We start from the raw sequence: 17,345 nt of genomic DNA on the forward strand, positions 1-17,345 counted from the left end.
ATGAAGAAATGAAGAAAATTAAGTACTGTTTAGACCAAATGAGCATACCAGAGAACTCAGAGTTGAAAGAATTACAGAAAATGCAAATAAATCAATTGACACACATTTCCTTCATTTCAGCTCCGAAATGCAATGGTGAATCGGAAAACAGGAAAATTTTCCATGGAAGTGAAGAAGACAGTGGACAAAGGGGTACAATGTGTAAAATATTAGAACTAAGCTTAAAGCAAGCAGTTAATTTTTTTATCAGTTTTTAAGATTGCCATAATTATGAATTGCTGCAGTATATTCTTTTTCACTCACTGAATGTAAACGTTGCTTGTAATTTTATCAGTGACTAATCACTTGATCTTTTATACATTTCTTATAGCAGACTAACTTCTTCCCCCCTCCCCTTCTGACTTTCTTGTTCTGAATCTAGAAGCGGGTATTGGTGATGACAAATGACTACTATTATACAGACATCAAGGGTACTCCATTCAGGTAGAGCCGACCATAATAAATGAACATTTCATCAGACTTATTGGTCTTGCATTTGTAGAGAGCTTGTGAACACATTAAAAGCTCATCAACAAAAGCTGACAATAAAATATCCCTGGACAATGCTGAAAATAGCAAGGAAAAGGACCTTACCAGCATTCTTTTCAGCTTTTCCAAGGATGGAAAGTTTGTGCAAATTCACCCAGGCAAAGTCTCAGTGTTTGTCATGGCTTATGTTTCATTAAAAAAATATTCAGTTGAGGTTTACATTGAACGAAAGGCTTTCGCAAGTACTCGGAGAGCTATAAATACTATAATCCATTTAAGTAACTACATATTGAGTCTCATTTTGATTTTTTTCCACAACAAAAATGTAATGTAAAATGAGATAGTATTTCACTTCCAATTTGAGGTTTGGATATTTTGTTTCTCTGAACTACCTTCAGTGTATTTGTATAACTAAAGCTGAGTAAGTCATCCATGTTATTTTGGCATGCATCTCAGGAGGGAAAAAAAAAAAAAAAGAAGAAAATGAAAGCCAGGAAGTCACTTTAAAAATACTCATATTTGAATTAATAATAATCTACTAATGAAAAAATATTAGCTGTACCTCATGCTTAAAGCAGGAGGCTGATAGTTGCAATACTCAACTGAAATTTTCTTCAATGGAACCATTTAATAGAACTTGAGCTACATTTCCACATACAGAAAATATAGATATATTTCTCTGATCTCTAATGCATGTGTTTATTCTTGTTAAAATTCACACATAAGTTGCAAAATTCAGTGTTTGGTTGGTTGGTTTGTTTGTTTTCTGTGGCACTGTCATTCTTGCCCTACTTAGTAAACAGATATGGGGCTACATATATGCATGGAGTGTGAGTTCTGATTCTTAGGATGGAAACACAGTAGGAAAACTGTCTTTTTCAGCATGGTCTGTATCTCGTTTTGATGGGTAGGAGTATAGATTCGGGAAGACAGCAAGGGTAACCTTTATTAAAATGAACACTGATAGTGTCAAAGATGTTTACTGTTCAGCCTATTTCCAGATTGAGCTATTGATTGCAGCATGTGTGCTCTTGGATTTGGTGCCTCTACGTGTACTTAAAGTGTCAGGCCATGCATTTTCAGTCTTACTGATTACTGGCAGGTTCCTAGCGTGATATAATCCTCTTGAATGAATAAACGAATGAATGCCAGAAGGTATTCTGTGTATGTGTTCAATAGGGAGTGGCATGGGATACCCAAACCAGATCATTAACCTTAAATAGTTTAAATGGTAGACTGAAAACCAAACTAGAACTGGCTATGTAACTGTTGAGAGTTTATGAAGCTGAAGTTAATGCAGAAAAAGTTAAACCAGCTAAAAATATGAATCACTGAAAAATTAATCCAAGAGGATTCATGATGCTGTTGTTACACATGAAATTATTTTCCTCCCAGTAGCTCCATTCATTCCCACACTTACATAGTTTTTCAGCAGCTTTGTCTGATTTACAAAGAGCTGTCTCCTTTATCGTGAGGCCACGGGCATGTTCAAGGCTCAGCTGAAGAAATCTCATGCTGCGTGAACAGCAGTGGGCTTAGAGGGGCTTGTTTATTAGATTGCTAGAGAATAATGGTTTACTGCATCTCCAAGTACACATAAATACAGCCAGTTGTTGCAGACACATCAGAACTGAAGCAGCTAGTTGAACAATAAACACGATATTTGGAAACAAACACTTTTAAAGGTAATCATAGTACACTAGCTGGAATTGTTAGAGATGAAAATAGCTCTGTCTGCTATTGTTTGTCTCACAGATTTCAAGGTCTGCTTTATTTCTTTGCACAGTTTAGGTGTGGCTCTCTCTAGAGGACATGGAAAATATTTCTTCAGAGGGAATGTAACTGTAGAAGAAGGTAAGATACCTACCTTCTTGCATTGCTCACACAGTAGTTTTATTGTTGATTTGGTAGACCTAAAGGTTTTATGTTTCTCTGCAGATTCCATGAGAGAACTGGATTTTTTTTCTTTCTTTCTTTCTGTTTTTTTTTTTTTTTTTTTAATTTTAAAGATCTTTTACTTCATGAGATTTTTTTTTCCTCATTTGTATTAAGCACAGACCATTTGTGAATCTTCTTAGATGGGCATCATCTTCCGTCTTCCTCTCTCAATGTTCCAGAGAGTCACTCAGTGTCCAAAGTTAGTTATTTGTGGTGGTTTCTGAATGAAGTAACCCCTGGAAGCGATGTAATGACTGTGGCTTTTTTGTTCACAGACTATACATTATGAAGTCTTTCAGAGCTATAAGTGCTTTGGGCATTGTCTACAGGGATTTACATTTTGCATTTATGTAATAACAGTAGAAGTAACTGGGGGAAGAACTCTTCTTTCTTTCTTTCTTTTCCCTGTTTGATAAGTCAACAACTAAAATGAGTGGAAGAGTCAACTAGGAATGGTGATGAAGTTGTTTGTCAAAAAGGTTCTCAAAGATGAAGGAAGAGCAGAGGTATTTCAGAAGAGTGGAGGAATGCTTTCTGATTTTATGCTTAATTCTCCATGTCCAATTCTGCTTCTTGTTGCATCAGTGATGTTAAACAAGATAGTTTATTTCTTCAGCCCTTTGTTCCTCAGCTGTATTTATGGACATTAATTTATTCCTGTTCCCAGGAGAGTTGTAAAAGAAATGCATCAAAGTTGAGACACTTGCACAGCAAATACATGTCTAGATAGAAAGAGAGCATGGCAGGAGACATGGAGCTGCTAGCTCTCCAAACTGTTTCCAACACACCTCTCACCTATTTTCTTTAATCCAGCCACACATCTCAGCCAGTCTGTCCGATATTGCCTCCCAGATGCATCACCAGAAATGTTAACATAGCCATAACTTCCTTTTCTTCCACTCTTACCTTCACTGATTCTCTGTCACTGACCCCTCACTGTCCTCCCCACAGACTGTAATTATAGTTCTAGTTTTGACTTCCTTATTTTCCTTAACCATTGTAGCTCTGTCATTGTTTAGTATGTACTTAAGGGGTTTAAACTCAGACCCTGCCTTCTGAACCCTGTTTTCTTATTGTCTATTGATAAGCATTTTAAGAGTTTTTTTAAATTGCCAAAGTACATTTTTATTGTGCTATATAACTAATAATATCGTTCTTATTTACAAGCATTTTCGTGACCTGCTAGTACAATAAACTTATTCTCAACAATCACGTAAATTACTGTTTGTATTCATGGGTTGTGTGCTTTGGTTTTGAGGGAATTGTTCTTTTTAAATATATTTTTTTTTAAAGAGAGCAACTCTTACGAAATAAGAAGTACAGATTTTAACGTAAAAGCTTCAGTAGTTGTATAGAACAAGTATGAATTGGAGTCTTCTAGCATTTTATATTTCTCTTTGCTCAAGTTTTCTTCTAACTTCAAACATATCATAGAAGTAATTTGTATAAGTTAAACATATCAGCACAAAAAGAACTTTTCCTGCTTTTCCAGTTTTAGATCTGATTTAGTTGGCTTTTGCCAGTTTGGTAGACCCTAAAGTGTATTTGAACATAGTTTACTGTGATTTATTACATTGAGGTAATAATGCACTTTCCAAGAAGGATGGCTTTATATTATGGAGTGTATGTAAATAACCATCTGTTACCCAGACTGCTCCCTAAATAACCCATTATTATTCCTGTTACAGGTTTACATGATTTAGAACACCCTGATGTATCTTTAGCAGATGAATGGTGAGCCTTAAACAAAGCATGAAATTGGTCTGTTACCCTTCTTGGTTTCATATTGTTTGTGCTTGCTGAGCCCAATTCTTTATGTTCAAAGACAAAGAGAGATCGTGCTTATACATACTAAAATTTTATGTTTTGACAACGTGTTCACAGGTCGTATTGCAACACTGACTTACACCCTGAGCACCGTCAAATGAGTCAGTTAGAAGCAATTAGACGCTACCTCACAGGAAAAGAGCCATTGCTCCAATGCAAGTATTTTGTTAAATATGCATGTAGTAGGCTCTACCCCAGCTAAAAACTGTTGTATGCAACCTTCTACAAAATGCAAAGCTACTTGGTTTAACCTGTGATAAACTGAGATTGGATTGCTTGGCTGATGTCAATTTGGAATTTCATTTTGGTTTGATCTTTTTCCAAGGTATCAATAAAGATATTGGCAATACAAATTTCTGACTTTTACAGAAAACAATATGCCTTAACCAAACATTCAAGTTTCTATTCAGATGGTGTAGCTATACTATGCAATATTATAGTTCCATTGGGTTTTAAAATTAAACAGCATTGGTCTGAATCAGTCCTTGGATCACACCTCTAAAGAATGTGCTGGATATTTCATTAGTATTTTAGGGAGAATGTGTACACAATTAGCTTTTCTGAACTGCAAAGCAGAATAAAAAAAAAAATCAGATGGATAAGTGCATGTTTTGTGTATTTTCAGAAATGTAGAGCTTTTGTGACTGATAGTACAACTAATTGTTTTAACCTTATGTCATGTGAAATGCAAGAATTAGATACTGTGTACATGAATGTGTTACATGGAGTGGACAATCATTTTTTGGTTTTAAATTTGAAGTTGTTAGTGCAATGAAATGATATATGAAAAACTGCATTGTGGTAAAATACCATGTAATATTACATAATAAAAGCTTAATACTGCAAAAAGTTGGAATTCATATAACAGATAAAATATAGTACACTGTAAAAAAAAAAAAAAAAATCATTGTTTAGTCATCTAACAAAAAAATTCTCTCTGTATACACCTTTACTGATTTTAATATATTGTAACAGGTGATAAAGAATTGATCCAGGAAGTTCTGTTTGATGCAGTTGTGAGTGCACCAATTGAAGCTTATTGGACCAGTCTAGCACTAAATAAATCAGAGTAAGTAAGCTTTGTGTCAGTCATTATAATAATGGGTGAATTTTTAATAGTTAATGTTCATGAACTGGTAGAATACCTAACAACCCCTGATATTCATGAAAATATTGTATTAATCATTTGATCCTACATACCACCAACTTTGAATTCAGTGTTAGGTGTTTATGTTGCAGTGTACATCATGATGGTGAGTTCTAAGGTTAATCAAGGTTTACAGTATAACTAATGAAATTGTATACTAACTACAACTTACAGTTCTGAGTCTTCCTAACAAACAGTTCAGAGTACTTCAGGAATTTAGTGCAAAATTTACCAAAATTTTTGATGGAATTCGTAGTTTATCTCAGAACAAGTTATATACAGAAAAAAATTGCACTGGTAAAATAAATAATTTCTTTAATCTTTTGTTTGTTTTCTAGAGCTAATTTGGATCTAGATTCATGTTACAGATAATCAGGAGATCAGCTGGTCCTTTTTACAGTTTACTTTTTTTTTACTTCATTTATGTTATGATCTACTAAGGTTTTAAGCAACAAGGTGTTATATATATATTAGAGAAAATGTGTTAAAATTAGCAGTTTGAATTAAATACTGTGATTGAAGGGAAATTCTGGAGATTATCCTGATTAGGTTTCGTTATATTTGAACCAGTTTTAAAAGTTAGATGAAAAAATATATTGCTGTAAAGCACATGCTCATGCCGAATGAGTAAAATCAACGTGATGAGATCTGATTCATCAAACTAAGGATTACCCATACTCCTCTTATAACATAAACATATGAAATCATTGCATGTTAAGATACTATAGACATTGATGAATTTATATAGAGGCACAAAGTTTCTTGGAGTCCTCCTGCACAATTAAATAACAGATCCAGCAAACACAAGGAAGACAACTGTGGGGAGATGCTAGTGAGACACTTTTGATCCCCTTTCATATCCTGACTTACACTACTGAGATGGTCCATTTATTGAAGAATGAAGTATGAGATGGTAAGTTGGCCAAGACTGTGCTCTCTGGTTTTGTGGTGATATAACTGAAGCTCTTACAGCCACATGAGAACCAGTTTTAAAGTAGATATCTTGGCACTGATATCAGTGCAGTAACAGAGTTCAGCCTGAGCTACCTGTCACATTTTTTTCCTAAGGTCTAGAGGCTGAAGATTGTCCTGATGGCAGCTACATGTGACGCTGAGCTAACTGGTTTAAATCTAGCTTAGTTTTTGCTTGCTTGAGCAACAGTCATGTCTGTGACTTGAAGCACAGATGTGTCGCAGAAGTGTTAGATGGCCTGGGAGCAAGATCTGGAATTCCTGCCCATCTTGAATCACTGGGCGCCAGTGTTTAGTTAGTGTATAGCTATGCCACCCATGTTTATTCTATGGCCTCCCTAAAGTCCCTCCCCACAAGTCCTACCAAATTTGCTGTCTTTGACTTTTTAGTGATTTTTTATCTAAGTAGCATTTCTACATTGTATGTATTGCAAAACCTTCATGATTCTAGCTTAAAAAAACAGCATTAAAAATGAAAAAATAAGGGAACTATGCTTAAAATAATAATTCTCAAAAATGTGTACACTTGTACGTTCTGTGACCAATAATATAGCTTTATCTGTTTACTGTCTGGAAACATTATCTTTGCTTGTGTTCTGCTCTATTTCAGAAACTCTGACAAGGGAGTGGAAGTTGCCTTCCTTGGAACACGGACTGGACTATCTCGTATCAACCTGTTTGTGGGTCCAGAACAGCTTACTAATCAGTAAGTAACAAAGCTGTGCTTGTCAATCATGTGAGAAAGGAGGAAAAAAGATGTTTATTTTAGGAAGCCCATTTACTGTTTCTTTCAGTGTTTTATGCTGGTGCTCTGAAATAGAATAAGTAAGAAAGATTTTGTAGGATCCCTTAGAGTCTTTCTTCAACTGAAAGATTTGGAACGATGAGCTATTTTGCACCTGTAGCCCATATATTTACATTCCTCTCACTTCCTTAGAGTTAGCCTCACATCTTTATTCTTCAGATCAGAATTATGAATATGCTACATCTGCAGATAATCAGATAATTTTTTTTTTTATTTGCTATCCAATCTCAAAACAAAGATCGGTAGGCTTTTCCAAGGGTTTTGCATCATTGTAGTGATTTTTTTTTTTAGTGCTGAAATTAAGCCAAGTGATAGAAATGGACTGGGTGAAAGAGTAATCAGGAGAGCTCATCATTCAAGAGTTTCCCACTTTGCCTGGAGAAATTGTAATCTAATGTGGGTACAGGTTTCTTAAAATAGAGAGCTATAAAATAAGGTCCCATAATTAATGACTTTTTGAGGCAGCAGTTTGATAGTGTCAGGCAAATGCATGTAAAAGAAAATCTGCACTTGATGTTTATAATAAACTAAGTTTATTGAATATAAAGTTATATGGTGCTTATCTGACAACAAAATATTGTTGTAGCATGGCAGGTGAGATCCAGAGCACTTCAATTTGTCACTGTCAGGCAACACACCAGAACAATAACATGGAGACCATACTTGCTATTTTCACTGACACTAACTTTCCTCTGTCAGCATTCCCTGAAATTATTAAGAAGAAAGTATGTAGTTGTCCATTACCAGCCCTTACATATTATTTGGAAAGTAGGATGGTAATTTCCTTTTTTTTCATAAGTTGAGACTGAATGCCAGTGGCAGCAAACTATCAAATCTCCAGTGCCTTTTCCGCTTTGTACAGTTCACAGTTCTTGCATTGCACTGAGAGAAAAAGGCTTTTTAGACTAAGCGTTTTTATTTGTACATATCAGTACAAATATTTTAGTGGTACTTAGAAGCACTATTTTTTTTTTTACTACTTTTTCTATCCTGCACAACAAGAGCAATTGCAACTGTGTCACAAATAATTATGAAAGTTAACTCCTTTGTTGAAAAGATGATATGAAAAAAATTGTCCAAAGCCATTTCCAAAAGATTGCATTTTGGTTTTCCTTGTCTTTCAAAGCTAGAAGCTATTGTGTGCCTTGCAACAAGCAACAAGTATTTTCTTTCTCTCTTCTTTCTCAAGAGATTTCCTGACAGCTGAAGATAAGGAGAATATTTTTAATGCAGACCATTTTCCACTCTGGTACAGAAGAGCTGCTGAGCAAATACCTGGGAGCTTTGTCTATTCAATCCCATTTAGTACAGGTCTATAATTTTGTCATTCTCTATATGCTGAGCCATAGATGATGCTGAAAGGTTTCCAAGTATGTCAGTGCTGAGTGGGCTCTGTAGCTAATCTCAAATGTTAATCTAAAATATGCATTGAAATTTGCAGCTAATTTACTGGTCCTTTGACCAGGTGTATCTTTTACAGGGCTCTAAGTGAAAACCCCAAGATGTGGTGTAACAGCTTTCATTTAATGTTTGCAAAGGTTGAGCTTACAGCCTAGTGTTTTAAGCAAGGCAAGTCCAACAGACCAAGTGTCCACGTTAATGAGAAGCCCTACCAGTTGTCACCTTTGTTGCCACTTCCAGCAGAGAAGGCAAAAACTGATTACTCATTTCAGTGTTTTAAGCTTGCTGTTGGGGTGCTGGGGAATTTTGAAATGCCAGAGCCTGTATGTTCCATGCATGCACAGAACATGATGTTGGCTGTCTTATTACCTTAATTTTCTGAGCACTAAATCCACATGGACTGTTATTTCAAACTATAGGAAAAGAGCTTAATTTCTTCATTCTGCAATATGTTACTTCAATTCACTTTTTTTTTTTTTTCTTAATGCACCCTGCAGAAACAGCAAACAAAAGCAATGTAGTGACAGCCAGTACTGCTATTCAGCTTTTGGATGACAGAAAATCTCCAGTTGTTGCAGGTAAAATTTTTGTAGTTCATTTGTTTTGTTCATTTTTAAAGTCAGTTTCTGAGTTCCTCACTATCTCTTTTGGCTTAGCAGGAATCTAATGTAGGAATATCACATTTTGAGACGGGAGGAGGAGGGAAATATGCAGTTGTACCTCTAAGATATAATTGAACAACTTAGTGTAGAAAAGACTCAATGCCTCTTTTCCCTAAGAACTTGATCCTTTATTAATTGACTCTCCAAGCTCCCTGCAAGCTATGGAGTCTGACTTAATGGAAATTACCATTATCAGTGAGGCGTTTTTGGTAGACACAATTCTATATCATCATAAGTCAGAATATATTATGTTAAGAAAAAGGAAATAAAAGAAAGGACTATCTGATATGTAAAGGTTCCACCAGGTCTTCAGGTCTGAAAAACCTGTGCTATAACAAATAATATAAAGTGGCCATTTTGTCTAGATTATCAGAGATGAGTTTTGATCAGAGCACCTACGTTGAATAGCAAAACTCTACAGTCTACCAGCCAAGAGTATAACAGTACCTAAAGACTCAAAAGGTGAAGTTCAACAACTACAGATTAGAGATAAAACATACAGATTTAAAAATGTGAGTTATTAGTTTTTATGTTGTTGGACATTCCTCACTCAAGTTCAAATGCTTCTCTGAAAACTTTTCTCTAGTTCCCAATGGTTACTGACTTTGAAGAAAGAGTTAATTTAGAGAAGGCTTATTGTTTATCTTGCCATAAACTAAGTTCTCTCATCTCAGGGAAAATTAGATACCTATCGCACAAAGCAAGAACCATCCTATTTTTATCATCTGTAAAATATGCTTTTAAATGCAGTAAGATACAGTAAACAACAGTCAGAAAGAGCAAGAATGCACCAAATAATTGGCAAATCTCTAATTTGTTCCCTCAAATGCAGAATATTTCCTCTGATAATAGCAGATTTTATAAGGTCGCTAGGAAAGCACACTTCTGACTCCAGTTTGCATGAAAATATTCTTCACAAGTTGTTGAACTCCATAACATAACAGGAGATCCTGTGAATTGCTGAAGATATATTAAAGAGTTTTCTTTGCACATTGAAGAGGGTTGACATGTTATTTCTAGAATCCTCCATGTTTTGGACTTAGCAAAAGGGTCATTGTGCAGTTTACCATCATCTGTAAAAAGTGTAGGGTTAACAGGCATCCTAAAATTTGTTCTTTCCTCACTAGTACTTGCAATTTAGTGTTGGCTTGAGGGAGGCATCACACATAACCAACTTTATATACTGTGTCAACATGCTTTGGGGTATTTTGCAGTAATTGTAAAAGAGAGAGGCAGATGTTGCTTCCATTTCCCCAGTAATAATGTTTAATATCGAACATCCAAAATTACTTGGGTCCCATATTTTCTATCTAAAATAAAGACAAGGGTCTTCAAAGCTTTTTAATACCAAAGTATGTAAAAGATTTCCATTGTATCTGTAAATGCATAATGATATGAAATACATGAGCAGTGTATTTACATTCTAAAGCACATCAGTGGTGGTTTACTTTTATTTCTGTAAATTTTTAAGAATTTGCTTTGAATTGTGTGTCCTACCCTCTTGCATGGTTTCATGCTTTCAGGATTTTTGCGGAGGGGTACACATAGGGAGGCCTCTTTGAATCTCTGCAAACCCTGTTCCACGGAAGTATCACTCAGCCAGCTACAGCCATTCAGAGATAAACATAATTCTTGTCCTCTTTAAGTTGGAGATCATCAATGTGACTTATCAGTCCTACTTTTTCCATCAGAAAACTTTCGACAAAGTACCCAGCATAATTTTTTAGGTTTTACTATAAGGTCGATGATACTCTGTTTTAAGCAAAATGGATTTGTAGGCAGAAACTGGAGCACTGGTAAATGGGAGAAGTTTGAAGTTTTTATTATCCGGATTTGGGAGACTAAGTAGGATTATGGGAAACATTTTCAAATACCTCCATTGAAATTTGAATTTGGCCAAAATGTCTCATTTTAATTTGTGTGAAGTAAGTATTCCTCATCTTCATTTGGTCTGTGTGGATTACAGAAAGCAACACGATGGGATACACATTTCATGTAAAATCACTCTGTTCCCTAGAGGGATTTGACTGAAAATAAAGCTGTACCAGAATGTTGTTTATTACAGATCACTGTAAGAGTTTAAAACTGGCAGAGAGAAACTAGAACACTATTTATTATAAAATGGAAACCTGAGTTATACCTGCCCACAAGGGGAAAAAAAGAAACAAAACAAGCTCTTAATACAAAATCTGCAGTCTCTTCTATTTTCTTTGTTGGTTTTTTTTTGTTGTTGTTGTTTGTTTTGTGTTTGTGGTTTTTTTTTTTTTTAATTCTGTTTTTGTAGAAAAACATTAGTTATAACAGGCTTCTTCATATGCAAATCTACACTAAGGCTTATTGCAAGTAGGGAAGATTAAAGCCTTTAACATAGGCAGAAAATCCTAAAATCAATGAGTCTCCAGAATTACTGCAGAGAACTTGAGTGTCACTGCTGCTGTTTCACCATCTCTACCTACTACTACCAGTTCACTGTCAGAATGTGTCTGCTTATTGGCAAAAAAACCCATGTAATTTGTTTTAAAAATCCCTCCCTCCTCTTTAAATTGAGATTGTGATTTATTTATTTTTTTCGTTCATAAATGCAAATTTCTATAGAAAGTGTGGAAGGAGATAAGTCTCCTTGGTAGCATCATATTATTACTGCTGATATAGAGTTCAGTTTATTTGCAGGAGAGAAAGGGACAATACTGCAATGAATGCGGTGTTTTATTAGATTTAAACACATTTATGCTCAAAATTGCTTTGTTTTAGTGTTCTCTATGAACATGTCTCATATATCAAGTTTACACTGAAATGTTAAGTTTCTTCAAACTGTCCATATTACAATGTGAAGGAGAATAAAGGGTGGTAGAATTTTTTTCTTTTTTTTTGGTTCAGATGCAAAAATTGTAGAATCACCCTAGCCTTGAAATTCCATGATGTTCATATAAGATCAGTGTTCCTTTCAGTGACCAGAATGCTTATGCTTTACATCAACTTTACTGGAATAGTAAATTAATGGAAGCTCACTGTAGCTAAATCAGAGAGAAATGAAAGTACCCCAGTAATCTAAAGGTTTCTCTTGTTCAGCATAGTTCTGGAAATAAAAGAAATCCATGTTGTTCTTATATACAAACATCCATACAGTCATTTTCTATCAAAGAAGAGTGATTGCCTGGGATGTGCATTCAAGCGTTGCCATAGCTCTCTGAATCTACCCTGACTCATTCTTTTCTGCTGAAGCTACATAAAAAGAATGATTGCAGTAATTCCTGTTTGGACAGAAGAGAAAAATCAATGCAGAAGGAACTCTGTTTTTTGTTCACAGTTGCAAGCTTCTTGATTGGGTGTTTTTGTTTTTCTTCTGTGTATTAAGCATTCTTCATACAGACGGCCTGAAAATTAGCCACGCTCAGAGTCTTCTGTGGTGATTCCCAAAAAGTTTGTAGCTCTTGTGAGAATACTGGACCCATAAGGGTCAGATTCTGCCATTCATGAACATGTTGAATTTCTACCACCCATTATTCATATCTTTATACTGTGTCTTGTCTTTGTGTAGCTATTTGACACAGAACATCCCAGGGAATCTGTCCTTAAATGCATGGCAGGTACATTTAATTCCCTAGTAGATGGTACCATAACATGAGGATGCAATAAGCGTGAGCTTACTCCCTGTTCTCTGTGAATATACCAGTTTTCCAGTAACCAAAGCTTCTTGTGGTCCAGGCTCTAAGTAAGAAAGACTATTTTATAATTTCATGAAGGAAAATGTACACATTGTATCTGAAAATTAATGCCTTCACAATACAATTTTTTTTTCTTCATCTCCTTTTTTCCATTTTTTTTTGGTGTGTTAATAATTGTATATACGTGACTGCAATGCTCCATTCAGTATTCTTTGAGCAAATTCAAATGGTGTTTGAATGCACATCTGTCTTTGAACAAGATCCCAGAATGTGCTTTGAAAATGTGACTCCAAATAATTTAATCAAAATTATTATTATGAGTGGCAGATATTGTAGATGGTTCACAAATAGTTAGATCAGTTGTTGTCAGAATAGCACATAGAGTAAATACATTTGCTCTGTGCTGCTTGTACCTTTTTTTGGCCTTTTTGTCTCACTTGCATTGCTTTGGTATTACTATATTATTAAAAGCATTCAAGCAAATGTCACTGTCATACATAGTCTTTAAAATTTATGATACCATCTATAAAATTGCATTTTAGTATGGAGGCCTAAGGGAAAATGAATATGTCATCATAATGACACACCAACCAAATTTTTGAAGCGTTCTAAAATAGATGTTTTCCTTGTCAGGCAAGACAGTGATTTACTTAATCTTTACTCCACATTATAAGCCACAGAAGATTATATCCAGCAATAGTATTTAGTAAATCCCTCAAAATGCTTTTCATGCTTTGGTGGAAAACCACTATTTTATGTTTTTCCAGAGTTTCTTGTTCATTTTGAATATTATCTTTGTATTCATAAATCTAATATTAGGGTATAGACTAATGTTTTCAGTTTCAGGAAAACGAAAATGTGAATTTGTATGGTCTAACACTGAACAGCTCACGGACTTAGCTTGGCAACCATAATTTAGGAAAGAAGGTTTGTAGGTAATGCTGGGAGAGAGGTAAGCTCCTCCACAAAATGCTTCAGGGCATGTGGCAAAATCCTGCGTCTCTTCATTGACTGAACAATCTGAAGTTAGATGGTGCGTTTACAACCATTCACACATTTTTATTCCTTTGTATTTAATCCCAATTTATTTGACTGTACAGAATTAATGTGTGGGATAATTGAATAACAGGGCTTTTAAAGACAGTTCTCTGCTACTGTCAGCTTAAGAATTTAACCCCCTATTTATCTAATTTTTGGTCTTTCCTCATCACTTGTTCTCAGAGAATCTGGGCTCTGATGTGTGAATTAGAAAAACATCCCAACATATATAGTATTAACACGTCACAAATTTGCATAGAGCATTCTGCTCTTTGTTTCTGCACTTCTGCCTTACTGTTGGGATTTTTCATTTGATTGGTTGGGTTTAAGTACTATGTAATTGGGGTATGAGGAAGATCCTTGTGATCTAATAACAATCAAATTCTAGAGGCATTTTGCTAAATAATTCTGCTATCAAAATAAATCCCTGATTGCAGAACAAGGCAGCGATGGGGCCCTTCTGAAAAATACAAATGATGCTATGCAAGTATGAAACTGCAATTACACAATATATTAATACATTAATACCAGTTTAAGTACTGTGGATTAACTACTTTATTTTCATCTCAACAGACTATATTTCCAAATATTAGCAGTGTTTTCTTATGTGATTCTTGTGTCTTGAAATGAGGATGGCAGCCTTATGCAAAATGTTCAACATACAGTGTACGTAGCCCTAAAACATTGGGGGTCTCTCTGTAATCAGTAAGAGAGAGCAACTGCAGCTTTCATTGAAGAGCTATGAAGTAGGGAGTTGTTGGTTTGTTTATCATGGGTCTCTTATTCCTGCTCTTTCTCCCCTGTTGTGACTTACTGCCATATCTGAATGGTTGATGTTGCTGCCTGTCTCATCTGGGGAGCGTACTGTCCCATTTCGGGTAGTATAAACCCGGCAAGTAAAAAGACTCACTATTATTGTTACTATGCCACTTTCAACCAAGTTCAAAGATCAAAGTCATAAAAATAGGGATGCTTTCCAAATCCCAAATCCTTAACTAGAGCCTGTGTGTCTTTGTCCTCTGACCAGCAAAGACAGATGGTTATTAGTAGGCACCAGTTGGCATTTTTTTTTGTTGATGATAGATAAACTATGTTTAATGTCACTAAATGTTCTACTTCAATATTTAAGAAGAGAGATCCTGATTTTGTTTGGACATTGTATTACTAGGGAATAATGAAGCTGAATTTCAATGGGCTTTTTTTGCAAGCTTTGGATGGAGAGACACATAGAGCAAGCAAGTGTGTTTCGGTTTGAACTTGTTTCTTCCAATAAAGATACTAAAGGCATTTTCTGTAAAGAACATTGGTGCATCATAGTTTTTAATCTCTGTTCTAAATTGAAATTATATAAAGCCTCTTTTTTCTGAAAACAATGTGGTGAATTTCTACATGGAAGACAAGAATACAACAATATATGTTCTTTCTCTGTCTCTGTAAATACCTTGCAGAGTAGTGTGTCCTGATATTTCATTGACTTTGGAGGTAAGAGAGTTTTTCACAGAGATTAGAAAAAAAATACTGTGCTCACTATAATACCTCTCATGAGACTACTGGAAAAAACAACAAAGCTTTCTCAGGAACCTTTATCTGAAAAATAAATCTGTGACAACTTATTTTAGCAGCAGATGTCCATTGCTAAGCTTTGCATATTAAGGGCAGTTCTGTGGGGAGTCCCTAGATCCAGTTTTCCACTTGTTGTAGTCAATAATTGTTATGGACAAGAAATTGTGCCTTCTATCTCTATTTTTCAGTAGTCAGACATTCTGTTTCCTCTACCAAAAAAATAAATAATTTTGCATCTGTTAACTGAATCAATGCTTTTCTCTGTTTAACATCTGCTATTAGCTTATCATAATCAATAACTGAAATTCATTAATTGCAAACACATTTGTAAATATATATAGTCTTATAAGCCTTACATGAAAAAGCTCTCTGAGATTTTGTTGTTGTTGGGTTTTTTTATATTCTTTCATTAGCAAACATAAGGTTAGAAAGTATGAATCGGATTTTGCATGAATTGGCTTGCTGCACTCCCATAGCAGAGTGAACTAGCAGAAATACAAAATAATTTGCTTTCTGGCAGAACTCCATACCAATTTACAGCCTTATGTGTGCATGAAAATCTTAAGTGTGACAAGGACAAAGTTTTATTTAATGTTTTGTTTAATGTTTTTTGTTTAATGTTGGGGTTTTTTTGTTTGTTTGTTTGTTTTTTACCGTCTTACAGTACGGAAAGCCTGAAAGGTGTTTGTTGATAGGACGTTTTTTTTTAAGGACTAGGAAGATGTTCTGGTTATTTATTACCATGAAAAATCAAGTTAGTTCTTGTTTTTCCTTTGCTTGAAGATACCAGAAGTGTGAACTTATTTGTGGTGGAAGCTGCATTGCTGTATCAGAGCCTGTTAGAAACACTGTGAGTGAAATCTCTCTGGAGGTCAGAGGTTTATTAGCTTTCATCTTAGGATCTGCAATTTGAGTGCAATTGTGCTTATTTTAGGTGGTCACCATAGAAATGCACCCATTTGGCATGGCTTTGAACTCCCTGGGCAATAAGATGCTATCCTGTACTACTTCATTTTTCTCTATATGAAAAACTATATTTTGCTTTGCAAAGTGTTATTCCAATAAGTGAATAAAAGAGTAGAAAATGTAGATCTACATGCTCGAATGACTTATCTCCAAAGATAGATTATTCAGTAAGTTTTGCCTAATATTTAGAAGGAAAAAAAGTACCAAACTTGCTTCTGAGATGCATGATCAAAAGATCAGATTTAAAAAGCCTGAATGTAAATATTCTAAAAATTTTGTGCTGATGATGTCTAAGCTTAAGTAATGTGTCCAATCTAGGGAACTACATTCTAAACAAAATGTAGAAGAACTGAAAAGGTTCCAGGGAATGCAGAAAAAATAAGTTTGGAGAATGAGACCTTACAGGAAAATGTGAAACAGCTTGATTTATATAGTTCAGGAAAGAAAAGAATGAAGAGAGCCTAACAATAATATGAAGTACTTTGCAGTTAACAAAAAAACAGGCAGTAATTGATTGTTTTCAATGTCTAATGTCTGCTAGATTTAGATTAAGACTGAGATGCTTAATTTTCTCTGGACATCAAAGTAAGTGCAGATGTAGGAATGAGCTTTAATATATTTAGTTTGCAATTATTACTAAGTAGATAAGAGCAAGGGTTACGTGACTCCTGCCATATAGCCTATTACTCAGTTGAGGCTGTTATTAGAATTGCTACAGAACTTGATCTTGGAATCCATCTGTTGGATGGAGAGTGGAGGTCTCTGAATGCCACTGCAGCTCCCTCTTGCCCTTATTGCAGACTGTTACTCAGCTGTTGTCCCTGAGTCTTCTG

The 17,345-nt window shown here is 35.1% G+C and overlaps 1 protein-coding gene across 1 annotated transcript in view; it reads left to right on the forward strand.

The window, feature by feature from the left end:
• The window catches only part of CACNA2D3 (calcium voltage-gated channel auxiliary subunit alpha2delta 3), a gene marked incomplete at its 5' end in the record, with an annotated part of 422,930 nt that overhangs the window by 337,802 nt on the left and 67,783 nt on the right, over positions 1–17,345 (forward strand). The window contains 9 exons of the mRNA XM_080350552.1: positions 121–192; positions 422–483; positions 2,315–2,382; positions 4,155–4,200; positions 4,351–4,472; positions 5,269–5,362; positions 7,023–7,118; positions 8,407–8,528; positions 9,116–9,196. Coding sequence (XP_080206678.1) covers positions 121–192; positions 422–483; positions 2,315–2,382; positions 4,155–4,200; positions 4,351–4,472; positions 5,269–5,362; positions 7,023–7,118; positions 8,407–8,528; positions 9,116–9,196 — 763 coding nt within the window. The remainder of the gene's footprint in view (positions 1–120; positions 193–421; positions 484–2,314; positions 2,383–4,154; positions 4,201–4,350; positions 4,473–5,268; positions 5,363–7,022; positions 7,119–8,406; positions 8,529–9,115; positions 9,197–17,345) is intronic.

This window comes from Nesoenas mayeri (genome assembly GCF_963082525.1).
Source record: "Nesoenas mayeri genome assembly, chromosome: 10".
Taxonomy (NCBI): domain Eukaryota; kingdom Metazoa; phylum Chordata; class Aves; order Columbiformes; family Columbidae; genus Nesoenas; species Nesoenas mayeri.